Source organism: Sebastes fasciatus, chromosome 16, assembly GCF_043250625.1.
Source record: "Sebastes fasciatus isolate fSebFas1 chromosome 16, fSebFas1.pri, whole genome shotgun sequence".
Taxonomy (NCBI): domain Eukaryota; kingdom Metazoa; phylum Chordata; class Actinopteri; order Perciformes; family Sebastidae; genus Sebastes; species Sebastes fasciatus.
The window spans coordinates 2734391-2757566 of record NC_133810.1 but is presented as its reverse complement, the minus strand read 5'-3'; the positions used below and the strand labels follow the sequence as shown (position 1 = coordinate 2757566).

Genomic DNA, 23176 nt, shown 5'->3' with positions numbered 1-23176 from the left:
AGACGTCTGCAGTTAAGTATGAATACTGCATTAATATGTCCACATGCACAATACTGTCCATCATCAGTTTCCGTAGTGTAGTGGTTATCACGTTCGCCTCACACGCGAAAGGTCCCCGGTTCGAAACCGGGCGGAAACACATTTTCTTTTTTTTACTTCACTCCACACAATCGCACTCAGTCACTTCCTCTTCTCTGCGACCCATCTGATCCCGGTTCGAAAATGGGAGGAAACAACTTTCTTTGTTCGTGTTTACTTTGCAGCAGTAATTGTTCCCCCCTGCTGAACAAATTCCTGAGCCAAAGCCGTGGCCTACTTTCCCCTCTTGAGTCGTCTGACGGTTTGCCACAACTTCCTTGAGGCCAACCAAAATTCCTTCTCCATGGCCTCGACCTGAAACCAACCAATGTGAGAGAATCAGAATCAGAATCAGAATCTTGTTTATTGCAAGGTGTATCAGGTATACACTAGGAATTTGCTTTGGTTCGTTGGTGCAAATGAGCAGTAAAAACAACAATGGAATAATTAAAAAAAAAAAATTAAATTTGAAGTCGATCGGGTTAAATCTGTAGGAGGAGTTCGTTAAAGTATAGTGCCTGGAAATGGCAAAAAAGAACTAAAATAATACATTCAATTCCAAATGGCCGACTTCCTGTTGGGTTTACGGTATCCCTCCAAGAGGCTTTTTTGTAAGTCTCAACATGTTACTTATACCTGCCAAATTTCATACTTCTAGGTGAAACCACAATGAGGGGCTCAATTTTAGCAATTTGTTAGGGGGTGCTTTCGTGCCATTTTGTCACATCCGAGCAAGAGACCAAGAAAATATAAAAAATTTTCACCTGTCCTGATACATGTGCAAAATTTGCTCAACTTCCAAGCACGTTTAGCCCTTCAAAAATGCGATTCATTTGCGCAAATAATAATAATAATAAGAAACGGACCAATTACATAGGGCCTTCGCCGACCTTCGGTCAGTGCTCGGGCCCTAACTAAACATATTATAAACAGATAGTGCAAATATTGCCGGTGTGCAAACAATCAGGTACCACAGAGAGAGAGGGAGAGAAAGAGAGAGACAGTGGGGGGGAAGGTATTGAGAGTGTAAGAGAGAAGGGGGAGTTGGTGTCAGGGGGGCAGTGGTGTGTTGTGTGTGAGAGAGAGAGACAGTCACAGGGGGGCTGTTGGAGAGCCCCACTGCCATGGGGAAAAAACAGTTTTTGTGGCGTGAGGTTTTGATCCTGATGGACCTTAACCTCTTGCCAGATGGCAGAGTCTGAAAGAGATCTCTCCAGAGTGTAAAATTAGCATGACGTCTGGCATTTGAGACCTTTGCAGTTAATTATGAACGGTGCATTATGCTGATCACATGCATTCAAAAGTCTTCATCAGTTTCCGTAGTGTAGTGGTTATCACGTTCGCCTAACACGCGAAAGGTCCCCGGTTCGAGACCGGGCGGAAACAGATTTTTTGTCCACGTCTGGCGGCCGAGCCTTGACCCATGGGGCACAGGCCAAAGAAACAACAAGGAGCTGCCACCCTATGGGCCCACCACCTTCAGGGATAGGCATTGGGGTCGTGTGCAATGCGAGCCGGGCGGCAGGTACAGGCAGGGATCTAGGCGTGCTGATCCTCAGCATCGCAGACTGACTCTTGGTACATGGAACGTCACCTCTATGGCGGGGATGGACCCATAGCTGGTGCAGGAGGTGGAGCGTTATCAAATAGTATTAGTTGGGCTCACCTCCACGCATAGTTCTAGTTCTGGAACCACACTCCTGAAGAGGGGCTGGACTCTCGCCTTTTCCAGAGTTGCCCAGGGTGAGCTGAAGTGTTGGAGTTCTCCTCAGAGAACGAGAGGGTTGCCTCTATGCGACTGCGAGTCGCTGTGAGGAAGTCTCTGACTGTTGTTTGAACTTATGCACCAAACAGTCGCTCGGAGTATCCGACCTTCTTGGAGTCTCTGGCTGGCATCCTGAAAGGGCTGGGGACTCTATAGTTCTGCTGGGGGACTTCAACGCTCACATGGGCAACGATGGAGAAACCTGGAGGGGGGTGATTGGGAGGAACGGCCTGCCTGATCTGAACCCGAGTGGTGCTGTGTTGTTGGACTTCTGTGCTTTTCATGGATTGGCCATAACAAACACTGGGTTCCAGCATAGGGTGGTTCATAAGTGTATTTGGTACCAGAACATCTTAGGCCAATGATCGATGATCGACTTTGTGGTCGTAATCAGATCTGCGGCCGTATGTCTTGGACACTTGGGTGAAGAGAGGAGCAGAGCTGTCAACTGATCACCTCCTGGTGGTGAGTTTGATCAGATGGCGGGGGAGGCTGCCGGACAAACGTATAGTGAGGGTGAACTGGGAATGTCTGGCTTAGGCCCCTGTCTGTGAGGTCTTAATCTCCCACCTCTGGAAGAATTTTTTGCCCATCCCGGGGGAGGCTGGGGACATGGAATCTGATTGGGCCATATTCAACGCCTTCATTGTGGAAGCGGCTGCTAGGAGCTGTGGTCGGAAGGTCGTCGGTGCCTATCGTGGCGGCAACCTAAGAATCCGCTGGTGGACACCTGCGGTGAAGGAGGCCGTCAAGCTGAAGAAGGTGGCCTTTCGGACTTGGTTGGCCCGGCATTGGTGGACTGAATCCTTATCACTACGGCTGTCATATATTTTTGGCCACGAGTACGATTTTGGTGGCGCTGTTTGACCCTTTGGATATAAGTAAGGAGACCCCGTTGTCACCTTTAAGTGACAGACCTCTCAGCATAGGCATAATGCAGAAGATACAGTACACAATTTGTATGATTTACTGCATTTTATCTCGGCTCTGTCATCAAAAAAGAAGTCAAACTTATCAAACGAAAGTGGGGATTATTTTTTCAAGTAGTAAATTAATTGGCTTAAATGTTTTAGCATTGACAGGTTCCAACTCAGTTTGTTGTTAGCAAAGGTAACGTTAGCTGTGTACATTAAGGTTGTGTTACGTTGTGTATGTATATGTATAGCATTAACAAACAGCTTGTTTTCTTACTTTACACATGTGGAAGAGCTGTCAATCGAGTTTTAAATTTCTTTCTTGCTGACACCTGCTTTCATTGACTTTTTCATCGTTTTTTTTTTCATTGACACAAAAGTGTCTTTCATCAGTTTCCGTAGTGTAGTGGTTATCACGTTCGCCTAACACGCGAAAGGTCCCCGGTTCGAGACCGGGCGGAAACAGATTTTTTTGTCCGCGTCTGGTGGCTGAGCCTTGACCCATGGGGCACACCCCAAAGAAACAACAAGGAGCCGCCACCCTATGGGCCCACCACCCGCAGGGATAGGCATTGGGGTTGTGTGCAATGCGAGCCGGGCGGCAGGTACAGGCGGGGATCTAGGCGTGCTGATCCTCAGCATCGCAGACTGACTCTTGGTACATGGAACGTCACTTCTATGGCGGGGTTGGACCCATAGCTGGTTCAGGAGGTGGAGCGTTATCAACTAGTATTAGTTGGGCTCACCTCCACGCATAGTTCTGGTTCTGGAACCACACTCCTGAAGAGGGGCTGGACTCTTGCCTTTTCCAGAGTTGCCCAGGGTGAGCTGAAGTGTTGGAGTTCTCCTCGGAGAACGAGAGGGTTGCCTCTATGCGACTGCGAGTCGCTGTGAGGAAGTCTCTGACTGTTTTTTGAACTTATGCACCAAACAGTCGCTCGGAGTATCCGACCTTCTTGGAGTTTATGGCTGGCGTCCTGGAAAGGGCACAGGCTGGGGACTCTATAGTTCTGCTGGGGGACTTCAACGCTCACATGGGCAACGATGGAGAAACCTGGAGGGGGGTGATTGTGTTACGTTGTGTATGTATATGTATAGCATTAAAAACAGCTCATTTTCTTACTTTGCACATGTGGAAGAGCTGTCAATCGAGTTTTAAATTTCTTTCTTTCTGACACCGGTCCAAAATCCTGCTTTCATTGACTTTTTCATAGTTTTTTTTTCATTGACACAAAAATGTCTTTCATCAGTTTCCGTAGTGTAGTGGTTATCACGTTCGCCTCACACGCGAAAGGTCCCCGGTTCGAAACCGGGCGGAAACAAATGTTTCTACATTGTTCATGTTTACTCATTTGCCAAACCTTCCTTAAAGGTCAACCGAAATTCCTTCTCCATAGCCTCCACCTGAAACCAACATGTGATTGGAATATCACATTTCAGGGACAAATCATTTAATATAAGATGAATAATCAGCAGCTGGTAGAAAAATACTCCCCGTCGGGGAATCGAACCCCGGTCTTCCGCGTGACAGGCGGAGATACTGTCCACTATACTAACGAGGAAGGTTCCAACAGTGTTTCCAGTGTGTACATGGAAACACCTTCCTCCACTTGGCCTCCCTCTGTCTGGCGGCGTCCAGCTTCCGCTCAAAGGACGGAGACGCAGCAAAGTCCTCAAAAGACAAGGTCTCTGAGGCCTTCGTCTGTGTACGTCTTAAAGACCTTTGTGGAGCAGTAAAAGTACTTCCGTGTTTTAGTCTGATGAAAGAAATTATCTGAAGAGCCATGGCCAATATACCGTGACTTTGGCTGACCGCAGGCTAAACACTTCCTGGTCATCTTCTTCTGCTGCTGCTGATGTTGTTGTTTTTCCAGGATCTCGGTCACAATGTTCTCCACTGTGGCCCGGCTCAGTGACTCCTCCTGGGGGGGCGTCACAGCTGGAGGGTTGAGAGTGGCAGGAGGCAGGGTTGTGACGGGCAAACTGACCGCTTGGCTTCCTGTGGTCAAACTCTGCCGCAGCTGCTGTGTCTCCAAAACCTTCTCTGGGCTGGTATTGAGCGAGGAGCTGGTGTTTTTTTTTATTTAGCCAGATGCTTTACATATCTGGAGATATGTTGGCATGTGTCTTTAGCTCCATGATGCTTAATCAGGAGCCCATCAATGGCAGCTCTCATGGCTTCTGGCAGCCGTGAATTCTCCATTCTGCTGTACATTAACAATCCCGCTCCAGGTTCGAAACCAGGCTGAAATACATTTCTTTGTTCCCGTTTATTCCGTAGCAGTTCTTGTTCCCCCCCTGTTGAACACAGCCTGAGCAAAAGCCAAAGCCCGCTTTCCCCTCTTGACGGTTTGCAAAAAAACTTTCTTAAAGGTCAACCGAAATTCTTCTCCATAGCCTCCACCAGAAACCAACATGTGATAGGAATATCACATTTCATGGACAAATAATTTCATATAAGATGATTATCCAGCAGCTGGTCAAAAAGACTCCCCGTCGGGGAATCGAACCCCGGTCTTCCGCGCGGCACCCGGGGATTCTTTAGCTAAAGCGCCCTAAACACATTGCCGTTCATTCTCTATGGTAGTGCTGAACCACTACGGATGCAATATATCTTTGGCCGCTATTGTTTGTTTGGCGCCCTTTTTCCGAGGAGAGGAGGAGGAGTTGTTGTTTCCTTCGCCACTCTGGCAGTGTTGGTCTGGATGAGCTACACTTCGCATCGACTTGAGCTTGAGCTGCGCTGTGTGGACATTACGCCAAACGGTGAGTTATATTTAGATAAATAACGATTACCGACATGTTACTATAATGTATCCTGGCGCTGTCTGACGTGTTCTTGCTTGTGTGGACGCTATAAAGTTAACGTTAGTCGTGTTTCTCCCGTTTATTGTGTCGCCGCGGTACTTTCGGATGAACTACAAGCTAACGTAACATTATTAACAATGAACCAACATGTTATTATAATGTATCCTGGCGCTGTCTGACGTGTTATAAAGTTGTCATTAGCCGTGTTTCCTCAGTTTATTGTGTCGAGCTGCTGCGGTACTTTGGGATGAATTACAAGCTAACGAAACTTAACATTCCTTAGGTTGAAAGCATCACGTTGTTAGTTAACATTAATGTCTAATGTAGCGTTAACTACGGTATATCAGCAGCTTACATCAGCAGTAAGGTTAGATATAACGTTACTCTGGACACACTAACGTTACTTTACATACACACATTGACAGAATGATAAATGAACAAGCTTCATATGAATCATAAAGTCGTCGTGTTTGCACTTAACGCTACGTCGACTACTTTCAGTCTCCGTTGTATAACGTTGCTGTTGTCACAGCATGTACTTATACTTAAGGTTTTTAATGCAGGACTTTTACTTGTAGCAGAGTATTTCTACACTGTGGTATCAGTACTATCACTGAAGTACAAGATCAGAGTACTTCTTCCACCTCTGTTAAAATGAGAGAACACCAGAATATTGTTTATTAATTGAGAACCAATGTCTCTGAGGGTTTTTCATACTTTGCCATGTTGTGTACAACGTACTATTCATGCTTAATTTTAACACTTATTATATGCTTCTATACCATATTACAATTTTCAAAATACTAAATAGGCCACGTTTGTCTGAGCTTGTCAAAAGCAGAATATATCAAATATAGTCTAATGCATGTCTGTTTGGGATAGGAAAGGTGAATTGAATGCAGGGCGTTGCTGGATAAGACACTTCACACTTCAGTGTTACTTGAGTCTGAATCACTGGTTGGGGGTGGGGGGGGCTGATCTGCCTCAACAACCAGAGCTCATCGTTAAGACATACACAAAGGCAGGCACTTAATCAAGGTACTATACAAAGTAGTAAAGGTAATATTAAAGTAAAGGTATTTGATATCATTTGTTCTTTCTTCAAAACCCTGATAAATACAGTGAGAATATGTAGACAGTAAAGGGGCTAGAGCTGAGATGTGAACCTCCTAATTCCTGCTCTCCCTTGAGACCCTCACTATTAACATTTGTTATGAAAACAATGCCTGTCTATAACATATTAATAGATCAATATGCTTTTCTTCATTACAGGTAAAATGCAGAAAACGGTTTTTTTCCCTGGGAGAATGAGTGTCACATTCCGCAAGGGACCACTCGGATATCTCCGTCAGGATCCAACGGATGCAGCCAAACTCCTTAAAGACAACCCCTCTCTACAGGACAAGTCTGCACCCGTGAAGGAGGAGCTGGTCAGGAAAAATGCACTGTCTGTGATCATTTTAAGAGGAGGGGATGCTTCAGATAAAACTGAGGTGGCTCGAGAATACATCCTGCAGTTTGGGAAATATAAAGGGAAGTCCTTCCGCTGGCTCCTTGAAAATGACATTGGGTATACCATCTACCTAATCAAGAACCAGCAAAAGGAGGAGACTGCAGGAGTGTTCATGGCAGGGGGGCACATCAAGGACAGCCTGCTGTCATTTGTGAGCTATGCCCTCAGCTTTCAAGAAATCCAGTCTCTTCTCAATTATGAGAAACAAAAGCCAGTTGTGACAGCAGCAGCAGCAGCAGCAGCATCAGAGGATGACCAGCTGGTTGGTTTTGGCTCTCGTGCCAAAAGCACCTGGAGAGAGATGCACCAGGGATGATGGCTATGCAGCCTTTATTATGAGGAAAAGCTGTGCTCCAGGAACAAAGATGCACAAACTACAAGTGTACCTGCAGAAGAAGCTGCCCTCCCCCTCTGGCTCCTCTCTGGTGACACATGCCTCACAGGCCCCTGCTGAAGCCATGGGTGGGTCTTGTTTTCCATTTGTTTTGTCAAAAAAATGTATATGCTGTCATGGTATCCAGTGTATTTTAGTACACCAAAGGGAGTAAACTTCGTCTTCCATTATTTCAGTGGTGATTTTATTCATACTATCCTAAGTACAGTAAAGCCATATTTTTAGTACATTCTAATTCTTGTCTGTTTGCATCACAGTGATGGATGAAGATGAAGAGCTGGAGAGAGCGATGCTGGGTATCTGTCCTTCTAAGCAACACGTGCAGAGCTGTGAGTAAACATTTGTTGTCTTATATTGGTTTGTTTCTACTGCCTGAAGATTCAAAATAATTTACAGTTCAGCCTGTTTAATATTAATTGTGTATTCTATATAGTTTATATTTAATTGTTTTTGTTTGTGTTTTACAGCTGTTTCTGCACCATCAGCATCAACTGCCAGACGACAGGCTTCGGGAACAGAAAGAGGTTCTTAACCAAACAAAAACGTCCTGTCGTCGACGGAGACTCTGGGACCATGAATTCTTATCCCAAACCGAAGCATGACATAAACCGTTCCTTCTCATGTTGACCATGTTCTGGTCATGTTTGTGTTTTGCTGTTCAACTTGTTGTCCTAGTGACTATGAATTGATTCCAGTCATGGCGAGGGTAAGTAGCACTCTTTATTCCAGTTTTTAGACTTATATGATGAATATATATATATATATATATACATATAGGACTGCTGTGGTTACTAACACTTGTATGCATGTGTTTGCAGTGTGCCATGTTGCTTCCCCTGCTTAGGCTAAATTGTAATGACTGACTACTAAATATTTATCCATACAGAACTAAACTGCATGTGTATGAATGAAATTCTTTATACTTTAATGTAACAAACAGTCTGTTTAACTATATAAGGCTGAGATAAGCAGGTGAAGTAAAAGATGGATAATGTATGCCTTTACTAACACCAGTTTTTTTTATATTGTCAAAATATAAATGACTGACAAGATTTTTTCTGTTGTAGTACCATCTGCTACACTGTCCACACCAACTGAACTGACGGGTTCACAAGTAGATGGTAAATGCATTATATTTCTTTTTATCCATTTAAACCTTTCTGTCATATTCCCTCTGATTATGTCCGTTATAAACCAATAATTGATTACTTTTTGTGGTCCTTATCTCCTTGCAGCCCCTGCTCTGCCGATGGTAAAGAGACCTGTGCCCCTTCCTCAGGAGCTGATGTTCCTGATGCCAGAAACACCAGGACCCTTGCCAACAGAGACAACTGTCACTGTCCCAGGTGTGTATTATTTTAACTGTATTTGCATCTTAAAAATATCCATATGTAGTGTCCATCGGAACTGTTCTCATTGATGTAAATCAGATACTGGTGCACAATGTCACAGTCGAGTTTTTTATTTATCTTACTGTGAATAATAATGAAATGTTTAATATTCTATATAGTGTCAGAGGCACTTCCGATTTCTCCTGAGACGTCTGCAGAGCCCATTCAACCGCCGCTGCAACCGCCAAGAGCTCAAAGTAAGTATTTGAATGTTCTTGATTTGGTTGTGTGCGTGTCAAAGAGATAAAATCAAGTCAACACACAATCTTAATAATTTGCTATGTCTTTCTTCTTGCCTGACCAGGTCAGCCATTACCCAGGCCATCAGCTGTCCCCAGCTGTCCTCCTCCACAGCTTAAACAGCATTTGCATAGGAATGATTCTGTCCCAAGCTTTTTGATCCATATTTTATTTATTTGTTTTTACCTTTATTTTATTCAGGGGGAGGTTCACTGAGGGCAATGCTCTCTTTTTCAGGAACGCCCTGATCACATTCACACAGTTACACATTCACACCTGGAAGCTGCCCAGTACAACCACAGTCTGATCTGCTGGTCACTGAGCAACTCCACTGGAGCGGTTGGGGGGGGCCTTGCTCAAGGGCATCTCAGTGGTGGTAATGAGGGAGGGCCACCACTGCCCCATATAAGCGGTTTATCAATGTAACCGTGATCACTGTAACCGGTTTCCACTGTATATACTGTATATTTTGCTCATGTAAATAATTATTACATTTATTATATACAATATTATATTTACTTTACCTTACATTTTTGTGTGATATATGTGTGACCTTGCAATATGGGCTCTGTTGAATATTTACTGTTACAGTTGTGGTTAATAAATACATTTAATTCACTAATGTCTACATGTCTCATTAATAAATTAATAATTTATAGTGAACAGTAAAGTCTCTAATTGAAGTAATTAAGTAATTGCAATTTAAATGTTACACATAGGAAGAAAACTCTAATATAATTGGTTAATAGCTTTAAGTAAGTCAAGAACTTGATATAACCAGACTAGTCTAATCTAATGATAATCAGAAGAAGTAAATAACAAACTAAGACTCACATTTCTTGATTCCCAAATAGCTCATTATCTTTGATAATGTATCACAGACTTTGTACCAAGTGGGATTCGAACATGCTCCAGATAATCATTCTTAAATATTCAGGAGAAAACTGCTGGACCAAAGCCGCGTTTTCAGCACCCTGGACAGCGTTAATAAGTCTGCAATTTCATTGGCTGTCAGTGTATGCCACCTATACGCGACTTGCCCCCGCGTGACAGGCGGAGATACTGTCCACTATACTAACGAGGAAGGATACAGAATTTTTAGATGTCTTTATAGAAATATGTAACGTTTGGGTTTACCAGGTGTGTCTGCTCCTCTCTTCACCCAAGTGTCCAAGACATACAGCCGCAGATCTGATTACGACCACAAAGTCGATCATCAATCGTTGACCTAAGATGTTCTGGTACCAAGAACACTTATGAACAACCAACCCTATGCTCAAACATGGTGTTTGTTATGGCCAATCCATGACAAGTACAGAAGTCCAACAACAAAGCACAACTCGGGTTCAGATCAGACGGGCCGTTCCTCCCAATCCCCCCCCCTCCAGATTTCTCCATCGTTGCCCATGTGAGCGTTGAAGTCCCCCAGCAGAACTATAGAGTCCCCAGCCGGCGCCCTCTCCAGGACGCCAGCCAGAGACTCCAAGAAGGTCGGGTACTCCGAGCGGCTGTTTGGTGCATAAGCACAAACAACAGTCAGAGACATCCTCCCAGCGACTCGCAGTCGCATAGAGGCAACCCTCTTGTTCACCGGGGAGAACTCCAACACTGCGGCGCTCAGCCGGGGGGCTTGTGAGTATCCCCACACCCGCCCGGCGCCTCTCACCCTGGGCAACTACGGAAAAGGCGAGAGTCCAGCCCCTCTCTAGGAGTGTGGTTCCAGAACCGGAGCTATGCGTGGAGGTCAGCCCAACTATATCTAGTTGATAACGCTCCACCTCCCGCACCAGCTCTGGTTCCTTCTCTGCCAGAGAGGTGACGTTCCACATCACAAGAGCCAGTCTGGTAGAGTTTTCTACCAGCTGCTGATTATTCGCCAAGAGAGACACATATATTTACAGTTTTAACAAAAGCATTTATAAAATATTTTAAAAATGCCCGTCAAGCTAGCTAGCTTGCTAAGCTTGAGCTAGCTAAGATAGCTAGCTCAAGCTCCTGGGCTCACTTGGACTTACTTGTTCTCGGTTTCCTCCTCCTTGGATGTTGTAAATTCGGAAATTCGCAATTCGGAAAAGTTGAAATTGACGCAAAATCTCAACAAATGGCTTTGGTGATATTTGTTTTTTTTATAGCAGACAAATTAATCCACACACACATTCATCAGACGCACTCCTGTGTGGCGTACCTCAAGCGGGGTTCCAACCCGCATCTTAACGTCACCGGTCGGTGTCCTTACCCACTGGACTATCTCTGGTGACAATCAACACAAAGAACCAAAGAGAGAAGATGAAGAAGATCAAAATGAACCTGCAGTAACTTCACCTTCATCAACCTGCAGAGAAAGAAAGTGTAGAAATTGAAACCTGTTCAAACTCTGCTGCATAAATCAAGCTCTTCCTATACTAAGAGCAAGAGATGCAGCGACAATCAGCAGCCAATTGAAGCGGTCCAATAGACAGTGTAGACTGTGTAATGGATATACAAACATGCTTGTCAGGCTCTTAACAACAGAGGAGTGTTCCTGGCGTGGCAATGAAGGGGGAATTTGAAATCGTCGAGTAAACACGGAACAAAAACCATGGGTTCCACATACCAAGAGCCAGTCTGCGATGCTGGTGATTAGAAAACTCTGGCAACCATCAGACGACTCAGGAGGGGACAGCAGGCCTTGGTTGAGGTATTATTAGCTTTTTATCAGACCATGACCTTCAGCCCACACTGGGGGAGTTTGCAGTCGTCGATACACTAACAACGTTGAAAAATGTGTTTTCGCCCGGTCTCGAACCGGACACCAAGGTCAGGTACTCTGAGCGGCTGTTCAGTCCAGAGTCCAGTCCCCCTCTAGGAGTGTGGTTCCAGAACCAGAGCTATGCGTGGAGGTGAGCCCAACTATATCTAGTTGATAACGCTCCACCTCCCGCACCAGCTCCGATTCCTTCCCCGCCAGAGACGTGACGTTCCACATCCCAAGAGCCAGTCTGGTAGAGTTTTCTACCAGCTGCTGATTATTCGCCAAGAGAGACAAAAGCAGGGACAATAACCTGCGCTCTCTTTCCATCCATGTTGTTTTAAACCATGTCATTTCGTCTGGGTTTGTACAGATATTAAGGCAGGTCTACTGTATAATATGTTATATACAGGTGAAGGTCACATGATCAGCTCCTCTATTATTGGCAGAGTCAGTTGAACTTACAGACTACTGAAACACATATATTTACAGTTTTAACAAAAGCATTTCAAAAACATTTTAAAAAAGCCCGTCAAGCTAGCCAGCTCAACCTCCTGGGCTCACTTGGACTTACGTGTTCTCTTTTTCCTCCTCATTGGATGTTGATGGAAATTCGGAAATTCGCAAGTTGAAATTGACGCAAAATTTCGACGAATGACTTGTGTGATAACAGCATTATAGATATTTAGTTGTTTATTATAGCACAAAAACAAAAAACAGTGTTTCCGCCCGGTCTCGAACCGGGGACCTTTCGCGTGTTAGGCGAACGTGATAACCACTACACTACGGAAACTGATGAGAGACACAGCCATCTATGTAAAAAAAAAATGCACCATTCATATTTAACTACAAATGCCAGATGCCATGCTAATTTTACACTCTTTAGATATCTGCTGTTAAATATGAATGCTGCATTAACACAGTCACATGCACAAAAATCCTTTTAATGGGTTTCCGTAGTGTAGTGGTTATCATGTTCGCCTCACGCGAAAGGTCACCGTTTCAAAACTATGTGGAAACATATTTCTTTGTTTGTGTTTACTCGACGACTGCAAACTCCCCCAGTGTGAGCTGAAGGTCACCGTCTGACGAAGCTAATAGAACAACCCAGTCTCACTCACAGTCACTTCCTCCATTTTACCCTCTACCTTGAGGATGCAGTCCACTGTTTTCCGGCAGAGTAGACCCGTGACCTTAAGCTCACACTGGGGGAGTTTGCAGTCGCCGAGTAAACATTAACAATGTTGAAAAACGTGTTTCCGCCCGGTTTCGAACCGGGGACCTTTCGCGTGTGAGGCGAACGTGATAACCACTACACTACGGAAACTGATGAAGGGGCATATGGTCATTTTAATCGAGTATTTATATCTAACCGCAGAAGCCTTAAATGCCAGACGACATGCTAATTTTAGACTCGGGAGAGATTTTAAACTGGATTCAGTCACAGCTGCTGTGTTTTGGATTTGAGTGACAGTCCTGCGAAAGGTTCCCGGTCCGAAACCAGGCGGGAACCTATTTCTTTGTTCATGTTCATGTTCTTTTTAAATGTTTATTCTGAGTAATAAAAGCAAACGGTTTAGTCAAATAATCAGTAAACCAGACAATAATGTGGCATTATGTCAGCAAGAGTGAAGAACATGGATGGAAAGAGAGCGCAGTTTTTTGTCTTCCTTGGTTAATAATCAGCAGTTGGACGAAAATACTCCCCGTCGGGGAATCGAACCCCGGTCTTCCGCGCGGCACCCGGGGATTCTTTAGCTAAAGCGCCCTAAACACATTGCCGTTCATTCTCTATGGTAGTGCTGAACCACTACGGATGCAATATATCTTTGGCCGCTATTGTTTGTTTGGCGCCCTTTTTCCGAGGAGAGGAGGAGGAGTTGTTGTTTCCTTCGCCACTCTGGCAGCGTTGGTCTGGATGAGCTACACTTCGCATCGACTTGAGCTTGAGCTGCGCTGTGTGGACATTACGCCAAACGGTGAGTTATATTTAGATAAATAACGATTACCGACATGTTACTATAATGTATCCTGGCGCTGTCTGACGTGTTCTTGCTTCTGTGGACGCTATAAAGTTAACGTTAGTCGTGTTTCTCCCGTTTATTGTGTCGCCGCGGCGGCCGTGTTGGCGACTTTGGGATGAACTACAAGCTAACGTAACATTATTAACAATGAACCAACATGTTATTATAATGTATCCTGGCGCTGTCTGACGTGTTATAAAGTTGTCATTAGCCGTGTTTCCTCAGTTTATTGTGTCGAGCTGCTGCGGTATATTCGGATGAATTACAAGCTAACGAAACTTAACATTCCTTAGGTTGAAAGCATCACGTTGTTAGTGAACATTAATGTCTAATGTAGCGTTAACTACGGTGTATCAGCAGCTTACATCAGCAGTAAGGTTAGATATAACGTTACTCTGGACACACTAACGTTACTTTACATACACACATTGACAGAATGATAAATGAACAAGCTTCATATGAATCATAAAGTCGTCGTGTTTGCACTTAACGCTGTTGTCACAGCATGTACTTATACTTAAGGTTTTTAATGCAGGACTTTTACTTGTAGCAGAGTATTTCTACACTGTGGTATCAGTACTATCACTGAAGTACAAGATCAGAGTACTTCTTCCACCTCTGTTAAAATGAGAGAACACCAGAATATTGTTTATTAATTGAGAACCAATGTCTCTGAGGGTTTTTCATACTTTGTCATGTTGTGTACAACGTACTATTCATGCTTAATTTTAACACTTATTATATGCTTCTATACCATATTACAATTTTCAAAATACTAAATAGGCCACGTTTGTCTGAGCTTGTCAAAAGCAGAATATATCAAATATAGTCTAATGCATGTCTGTTTGGGATAGGAAAGGTGAATTGAATGCAGGGCGTTGCTGGATAAGACACTTCACACTTCAGTGTTACTTGAGTCTGAATCACTGGTTGGGGGTGGGGGGGATGATCTGCCTCAACAACCAGAGCTCATCGTTAAGACATACACAAAGGCAGGCACTTAATCAAGGTACTATACAAAGTAGTAAAGGTAATATTAAAGTAAAGGTATTTGATATCATTTTTTCTTTCTTCAAAACCCTGATAAATACAGTGAGAATATGTAGACAGTAAAGGGGCTAGAGCTGAGATGTGAACCTCCTAATTCCTGCTCTCCCTTGAGACCCTCACTATTAACATTTGTTATGAAAACAATGCCTGTCTATAACATATTAATAGATCAATATGCTTTTCTTCATTACAGGTAAAATGCAGAAAACGTTTTTTTTCCCTGGGAGAATGAGTGTCACATTCCGCAAGGGACCACTCGGATATCTCCGTCAGGATCCAACGGATGCAGCCAAACTCCTTAAAGACAACCCCTCTCTACAGGACAAGTCTGCACCCGTGAAGGAGGAGCTGGTCAGGAAAAATGCACTGACTGTGATCATTTTAAGAGGAGGGGATGCTTCAGATAAAACTGATGTGGCTGGAGAATACATCCTGCAGTTTGGGAAATATAAAGGGAAGTCCTTCCGCTGGCTCCTTGAAAATGACATTGGGTATACCATCTACCTAATCAAGAACCAGCAAAAGGAGGAGACTGCAGGAGTGTTCATGGCAGGGGGGCACAGCAAGGACAGCCTGCTGTCATTTGTGAGCTATGCCCTCAGCTTTCAAGAAATCCAGTCTCTTCTCAATTATGAGAAACAAAAGCCAGTTGTGACAGCAGCAGCAGCATCATCAGAGGATGACCAGCTGGTTGGTTTTGGCTCTCGTGCCAAAAGCACCTGGAGAGAGATTTGGGACAGCAGGGATGATGGCTATGCAGCCTTTATTATGAAGAAAAGCTGTGCTCCAGGAACAAAGATGCACAAACTACAAGTGTACCTGCAGAAGAAGCTGCCCTCCCCCTCTGGCTCCTCTCTGGTGACACATGCCTCACAGGCCCCTGCTGAAGCCATGGGTGGGTCTTGTTTTCCATTTGTTTTGTCAAAAAAATGTATATGCTGTCATGGTATCCAGTGTATTTTAGTACACCAAAGGGAGTAAACTTCGTCTTCCATTATTTCAGTGGTGATTTTATTCATACTATCCTAAGTACAGTAAAGCCATATTTTTAGTACATTCTAATTCTTGTCTGTTTGCATCACAGTGATGGATGAAGATGAAGAGCTGGAGAGAGCGATGCTGGGTATCTGTCCTTCTAAGCAACATGTGCAGAGCTGTGAGTAAACATTTGTTGTCTTATATTGGTTTGTTTCTACTGCCTGAAGATTCAAAATAATTTACAGTTCAGCCTGTTTAATATTAATTGTGTATTCTATATAGTTTATATTTAATTGTTTTTGTTTGTGTTTTACAGCTGTTTCTGCACCATCAGCATCAACTGCCAGACGACAGGCTTCGGGAACAGAAAGAGGTTCTTAACCAAACAAAAACGTCCTGTCGTCGACAGAGACTCTGGGACCATGAATTCTTATCCCAAACCGAAGCATGACATAAACCGTTCCTTCTCATGTTGACCATGTTCTGGTCATGTTTGTGTTTTGCTGTTCAACTTGTTGTCCTAGTGACTATGAATTGATTCCAGTCATGGCGAGGGTAAGTAGCACTCTTTATTCCAGTTTTTAGACTTATATGATGAATATATATATATATATATATATATATATATATATACATACATACATACATATATATAGGACTGCTGTGGTTACTAACACTTGTATGCATGTGTTTGCAGTGTGCCATGTTGCTTCCCCTGCTTAGGCTAAATTGTAATGACTGACTACTAAATATTTATCCATACAGAACTAAACTGCATGTGTATGAATGAAATTCTTTATACTTTAATGTAACAAACAGTCTGTTTAACTATATAAGGCTGAGATAAGCAGGTGAAGTAAAAGATGGATAATGTATGCCTTTACTAACACCAGTTTTTTTTATATTGTCAAAATATAAATGACTGACAAGATTTTTTCTGTTGTAGTACCATCTGCTACACTGTCCACACCAACTGAACTGACGGGTTCACAAGTAGATGGTAAATGCATTATATTTCTTTTTATCCATTTAAACCTTTCTGTCATATTCCCTCTGATTATGTCCGTTATAAACCAATAATTGATTACTTTTTGTGGTCCTTATCTCCTTGCAGCCCCTGCTCTGCCGATGGTAAAGAGACCTGTGCCCCTTCCTCAGGAGCTGATGTTCCTGATGCCAGAAACACCAGGACCCTTGCCAACAGAGACAACTGTCACTGTCCCAGGTGTGTATTATTTTAACTGTATTTGCATCTTAAAAATATCCATATGTAGTGTCCATCGGAACTGTTCTCATTGATGTAAATCAGATACTGGTGCACAATGTCATAGTCAAGTTTTTTATTTATCTTACTGTGAATAATAATGAAATGTTTAATATTCTATATAGTGTCAGAGGCACTTCCGATTTCTCCTGAGACGTCTGCAGAGCCCATTCAACCGCCGCTGCAACCGCCAAGAGCTCAAAGTAAGTATTTGAATGTTCTTGATTTGGCTGTGTGCGTGTCAAAGAGATAGAATCAAGTCAACACACAATCTTAATAATTTGCTATGTCTTTCTTCTTGCCTGACCAGGTCAGCCATTACCCAGGCCATCAGCTGTCCCCAGCTGTCCTCCTCCACAGCTTAAACAGCATTTGCATAGGAATGATTCTGTCCCAAGCTTTTTGATCCATATTTTATTTATTTGTTTTTACCTTTATTTTATTCAGGGGGAGGTTCACTGAGGGCAATGCTCTCTTTTTCAGGAACGCCCTGATCACATTCACACAGTTACACATTCACACCTGGAAGCTGCCCAGTACAACCACAGTCTGATCTGCTGGTCACTGAGCAACTCCACTGGAGCGGTTGGGGGGGCCTTGCTCAAGGGCATCTCAGTGGTGGTAATGAGGGAGGGCCACCACTGCCCCATATAAGCGGTTTATCAATGTAACCGTGATCACTGTAACCGGTTTCCACTGTATATACTGTATATTTTGCTCATGTAAATAATTATTACATTTATTATATACAATATTATATTTACTTTACCTTACATTTTTGTGTGATATATGTGTGACCTTGCAATATGGGCTCTGTTGAATATTTACTGTTACAGTTGTGGTTAATAAATACATTTCATTCACTAATGTCTACATGTCTCATTAATAAATTAATAATTTATAGTGAACAGTAAAGTCTCTAATTGAAGTAATTAAGTAATTGCAATTTAAATGTTACACATAGGAAGAAAACTCTAATATAATTGGTTAATAGCTTTAAGTAAGTCAAGAACTTGATATAACCAGACTAGTCTAATCTAATGATAATCAGAAGAAGTAAATAACAAACTAAGACTCACATTTCTTGATTCCCAAATAGCTCATTATCTTTGACAATGTATCACAGACTTTGTACCAAGTGGGATTCGAACATGCTCCAGATAATAATTCTTAAATATTCAGGAGAAAACTGCTGGACCAGAGCGGCGTTTTCAGCACCCTGGACAGCGTTAATAAGTCTGCAATTTCATTGGCTGTCAGTGTATGCCACCTATACGCGACTTGCCGCCGCGTGACAGGCGGAGATACTGTCCACTATACTAACGAGGAAGGATACAGAATTTTTAGATGTCTTTATAGAAATATGTAACGTTTGGGTATACCAGGTGTGTCTGCTCCTCTCTTCACCCAAGTGTCCAAGACATACAGCCGCAGATCTGATTACGACCACAAAGTCGATCATCAATCGTTGACCTAAGATGTTCTGGTACCAAGAACACTTATGAACAACCAACCCTATGCTCAAACATGGTGTTTGTTATGGCCAATCCATGACAAGTACAGAAGTCCAACAACAAAGCACAACTCGGGTTCAGATCAGACGGGCCGTTCCTCCCAATCCCCCCCCTCCAGATTTCTCCATCGTTGCCCATGTGAGCGTTGAAGTCTCCCAGCAGAACTATAGAGTCCCCAGCCGGCGCCCTCTCCAGGACGCCAGCCAGAGACTCCAAGAAGGTCGGGTACTCCGAGCGGCTGTTTGGTGCATAAGTTCAAACAGCAGTCAGAGACTTCCTCCCAGCGACTCGCAGTCGCATAGAGGCAACCCTCTTGTTCACCGGGGAGAACTCCAACACTGCGGCGCTCAGCCGGGGGGCTTGTGAGTATCCCCACACCCGCCCGGCGCCTCTCACCCTGGGCAACTACGGAAAAGGCGAGAGTCCAGCCCATCTCTAGGAGTGTGGTTCCAGAACCGGAGCTATGCGTGGAGGTCAGCCCAACTATATCTAGTTGATAACGCTCCACCTCCCGCACCAGCTCTGGTTCCTTCTCTGCCAGAGAGGTGACGTTCCACATCCCAAGAGCCAGTCTGGTAGAGTTTTCTACCAGCTGCTGATTATTCGCCAAGAGAGACACATATATTTACAGTTTTAACAAACGCATTTATAAAATATTTTAAAAATGCCCGTCAAGCTAGCTGGCTTGCTAAGCTTGAGCTAGCTAAGCTAGCTAGCTCAACCTCCTGGGCTCACTTGGACTTACTTGTTCTCGGTTTCCTCCTCCTTGGATGTTGGAAATTCGGAAATTCGCAATTCGGAAAAGTTGAAATTGACGCAAAATCTCAACGAATGGCTTTGGTGATATTTGTTTTTTTTATAGCAGACAAATTAATCCACACACACATTCATCATACGCACTCCTGTGTGGCTTACCTCAAGCGGGGTTCCAACCCGCATCTTAACGTCACCGGTCGGTGTCCTTACCCACTGGACTATCTCTGGTGACAATCAACACAAAGAACCAGAGAGAGAGGATGAAGAAGATCAAAATGAACCTGCAGTAACTTCACCTTCATCAACCTGCAGAGAAAGAAAGTGTAGAAATTGAAACCTGTTCAAACTCTGCTGCATAAATCAAGCTCTTCCTATACTAAGAGCAAGAGATGCAGCGACAATCAGCAGCCAATTGAAGCGGTCCAATAGACAGTGTAGACTGTGTAATGGATATACAAACATGCTTGTCAGGCTCTTAACAACAGAGGAGTGTTCCTGGCGTGGCAATGAAGGGGGAATTTGAAATCGTCGAGTAAACACGGAACAAAAACCATGGGTTCCACATACCAAGAGCCAGTCTGCGATGCTGGTGATTAGAAAACTCTGGCAACCATCAGACGACTCAGGAGGGGACAGCAGGCCTTGGTTGAGGTATTATTAGCTTTTTATCAGACCATGACCTTCAGCCCACACTGGGGGAGTTTGCAGTCGTCGATACACTAACAACGTTGAAAAATGTGTTTTCGCCCGGTCTCGAACCGGACACCAAGGTCAGGTACTCTGAGCGGCTGTTCAGTCCAGAGTCCAGTCCCCCTCTAGGAGTGTGGTTCCAGAACCAGAGCTATGCGTGGAGGTGAGCCCAACTATATCTAGTTGATAACGCTCCACCTCCCGCACCAGCTCCGATTCCTTCCCCGCCAGAGACGTGACGTTCCACATCCCAAGAGCCAGTCTGGTAGAGTTTTCTACCAGCTGCTGATTATTCGCCAAGAGAGACAAAAGCAGGGACAATAACCTGCGCTCTCTTTCCATCCATGTTGTTTTAAACCATGTCATTTCGTCTGGGTTTGTACAGATATTAAGGCAGGTCTACTGTATAATATGTTATATACAGGTGAAGGTCACATGATCAGCTCCTCTATTATTGGCAGAGTCAGTTGAACTTACAGACTACTGAAACACATATATTTACAGTTTTAACAAAAGCATTTCAAAAACATTTTAAAAAAGCCCGTCAAGCTAGCCAGCTCAACCTCCTGGGCTCACTTGGACTTACGTGTTCTCTTTTTCCTCCTCATTGGATGTTGATGGAAATTCGGAAATTCGCAAGTTGAAATTGACGCAAAATTTCGACGAATGACTTGTGTGATAACAGCATTATAGATATTTAGTTGTTTATTATAGCACAAAAACAAAAAACAGTGTTTCCGCCCGGTCTCGAACCGGGGACCTTTCGCGTGTTAGGCGAACGTGATAACCACTACACTACGGAAACTGATGAGAGACACAGCCATCTATGTAAAAAAAAAATGCACCATTCATATTTAACTACAAATGCCAGATGCCATGCTAATTTTACACTCTTTAGATATCTGCTGTTAAATATGAATGCTGCATTAACACAGTCACATGCACAAAAATCCTTTTAATGGGTTTCCGTAGTGTAGTGGTTATCATGTTCGCCTCACGCGAAAGGTCACCGTTTCAAAACTATGTGGAAACATATTTCTTTGTTTGTGTTTACTCGACGACTGCAAACTCCCCCAGTGTGAGCTGAAGGTCACCGTCTGACGAAGCTAATAGAACAACCCAGTCTCACTCACAGTCACTTCCTCCATTTTACCCTCTACCTTGAGGATGCAGTCCACTGTTTTCCGGCAGAGTAGACCCGTGACCTTAAGCTCACACTGGGGGAGTTTGCAGTCGCCGAGTAAACATTAACAATGTTGAAAAACGTGTTTCCGCCCGGTTTCGAACCGGGGACCTTTCGCGTGTGAGGCGAACGTGATAACCACTACACTACGGAAACTGATGAAGGGGCATATGGTCATTTTAATCGAGTATTTATATCTAACCGCAGAAGCCTTAAATGCCAGACGACATGCTAATTTTAGACTCGGGAGAGATTTTAAACTGGATTCAGTCACAGCTGCTGTGTTTTGGATTTGAGTGACAGTCCTGCGAAAGGTTCCCGGTCCGAAACCAGGCGGGAACCTATTTCTTTGTTCATGTTCATGTTCTTTTTAAATGTTTATTCTGAGTAATAAAAGCAAACGGTTTAGTCAAATAATCAGTAAACCAGACAATAATGTGGCATTATGTCAGCAAGAGTGAAGAACATGGATGGAAAGAGAGCGCAGTTTTTTGTCTTCCTTGGTTAATAATCAGCAGTTGGACGAAAATACTCCCCGTCGGGGAATCGAACCCCGGTCTTCCGCGTGACAGGCGGAGATACTGTCCACTATACTAACGAGGAAGGATACAGAATTTTTAGATGTCTTTATAGAAATATGTAACGTTTGGGTATACCAGGTGTGTCTGCTCCTCTCTTCACCCAAGTGTCCAAGACATACAGCCGCAGATCTGATTACGACCACAAAGTCGATCATCAATCGTTGACCTAAGATGTTCTGGTACCAAGAACACTTATGAACAACCAACCCTATGCTCAAACATGGTGTTTGTTATGGCCAATCCATGACAAGTACAGAAGTCCAACAACAAAGCACAACTCGGGTTCAGATCAGACGGGCCGTTCCTCCCAATCCCCCCCCTCCAGATTTCTCCATCGTTGCCCATGTGAGCGTTGAAGTCTCCCAGCAGAACTATAGAGTCCCCAGCCGGCGCCCTCTCCAGGACGCCAGCCAGAGACTCCAAGAAGGTCGGGTACTCCGAGCGGCTGTTTGGTGCATAAGTTCAAACAGCAGTCAGAGACTTCCTCCCAGCGACTCGCAGTCGCATAGAGGCAACCCTCTTGTTCACCGGGGAGAACTCCAACACTGCGGCGCTCAGCCGGGGGGCTTGTGAGTATCCCCACACCCGCCCGGCGCCTCTCACCCTGGGCAACTACGGAAAAGGCGAGAGTCCAGCCCATCTCTAGGAGTGTGGTTCCAGAACCGGAGCTATGCGTGGAGGTCAGCCCAACTATATCTAGTTGATAACGCTCCACCTCCCGCACCAGCTCTGGTTCCTTCTCTGCCAGAGAGGTGACGTTCCACATCCCAAGAGCCAGTCTGGTAGAGTTTTCTACCAGCTGCTGATTATTCGCCAAGAGAGACACATATATTTACAGTTTTAACAAACGCATTTATAAAATATTTTAAAAATGCCCGTCAAGCTAGCTGGCTTGCTAAGCTTGAGCTAGCTAAGCTAGCTAGCTCAACCTCCTGGGCTCACTTGGACTTACTTGTTCTCGGTTTCCTCCTCCTTGGATGTTGGAAATTCGGAAATTCGCAATTCGGAAAAGTTGAAATTGACGCAAAATCTCAACGAATGGCTTTGGTGATATTTGTTTTTTTTATAGCAGACAAATTAATCCACACACACATTCATCATACGCACTCCTGTGTGGCTTACCTCAAGCGGGGTTCCAACCCGCATCTTAACGTCACCGGTCGGTGTCCTTACCCACTGGACTATCTCTGGTGACAATCAACACAAAGAACCAGAGAGAGAGGATGAAGAAGATCAAAATGAACCTGCAGTAACTTCACCTTCATCAACCTGCAGAGAAAGAAAGTGTAGAAATTGAAACCTGTT

General features: G+C 44.0%; 2 protein-coding genes, 1 long non-coding RNA gene and 10 other non-coding genes across 14 annotated transcripts in view; 6 read left to right on the top strand and 7 right to left on the bottom strand.

Annotated features, from left to right (window-relative positions):
- uimc1 (ubiquitin interaction motif containing 1) overlaps positions 1 to 23176 on the bottom strand; it is a 102925-nt gene that overhangs the window by 53508 nt on the left and 26241 nt on the right. Inside the window, exon 1 of one of the 2 annotated variants that reach the window (XM_074610612.1) lies at positions 11289 to 11424. The exons of the other annotated variant lie outside the window; for it this stretch is intronic. The gene's annotated coding sequence lies outside the window, so the exon portion shown is untranslated. Of the gene's footprint in view, positions 1 to 11288; positions 11425 to 23176 lie in introns of those variants that run through there. 2 annotated transcript variants of the gene reach the window in all.
- On the top strand, positions 67 to 139 carry trnav-cac (transfer RNA valine (anticodon CAC)). Its single transcript has one exon. It is a non-coding gene; the product is annotated as a tRNA-Val (tRNA).
- trnav-aac (transfer RNA valine (anticodon AAC)) lies at positions 1392 to 1464 on the top strand. The gene has a single exon. It is a non-coding gene; the product is annotated as a tRNA-Val (tRNA).
- On the top strand, positions 3150 to 3222 carry trnav-aac (transfer RNA valine (anticodon AAC)). Its single transcript has one exon. It is a non-coding gene; the product is annotated as a tRNA-Val (tRNA).
- trnav-cac (transfer RNA valine (anticodon CAC)) lies at positions 4007 to 4079 on the top strand. The gene has a single exon. It is a non-coding gene; the product is annotated as a tRNA-Val (tRNA).
- On the bottom strand, positions 4248 to 4319 carry trnad-guc (transfer RNA aspartic acid (anticodon GUC)). Its single transcript has one exon. It is a non-coding gene; the product is annotated as a tRNA-Asp (tRNA).
- LOC141753038 (uncharacterized) lies at positions 7849 to 9742 on the top strand. The gene is made up of 5 exons (XR_012590378.1): positions 7849 to 8178; positions 8540 to 8593; positions 8708 to 8818; positions 8983 to 9060; positions 9168 to 9742. It is a non-coding gene; the product is annotated as an uncharacterized LOC141753038 (long non-coding RNA).
- trnav-aac (transfer RNA valine (anticodon AAC)) lies at positions 12552 to 12624 on the bottom strand. Its single transcript has one exon. It is a non-coding gene; the product is annotated as a tRNA-Val (tRNA).
- On the bottom strand, positions 13086 to 13158 carry trnav-cac (transfer RNA valine (anticodon CAC)). The gene has a single exon. It is a non-coding gene; the product is annotated as a tRNA-Val (tRNA).
- Positions 13754 to 18014, top strand: LOC141752771 (uncharacterized). The gene is made up of 8 exons (XM_074610933.1): positions 13754 to 13810; positions 15099 to 15800; positions 15990 to 16061; positions 16200 to 16438; positions 16830 to 16883; positions 16998 to 17108; positions 17273 to 17350; positions 17458 to 18014. The coding sequence occupies exons 2-4, from the start codon at positions 15104 to 15106 to the stop codon at positions 16262 to 16264; spliced, it is 834 nt and encodes a 277-aa protein (XP_074467034.1). The 5' UTR covers positions 13754 to 13810; positions 15099 to 15103; the 3' UTR covers positions 16265 to 16438; positions 16830 to 16883; positions 16998 to 17108; positions 17273 to 17350; positions 17458 to 18014.
- trnav-aac (transfer RNA valine (anticodon AAC)) lies at positions 20840 to 20912 on the bottom strand. The gene has a single exon. It is a non-coding gene; the product is annotated as a tRNA-Val (tRNA).
- Positions 21374 to 21446, bottom strand: trnav-cac (transfer RNA valine (anticodon CAC)). The gene has a single exon. It is a non-coding gene; the product is annotated as a tRNA-Val (tRNA).
- Positions 21822 to 21893, bottom strand: trnad-guc (transfer RNA aspartic acid (anticodon GUC)). Its single transcript has one exon. It is a non-coding gene; the product is annotated as a tRNA-Asp (tRNA).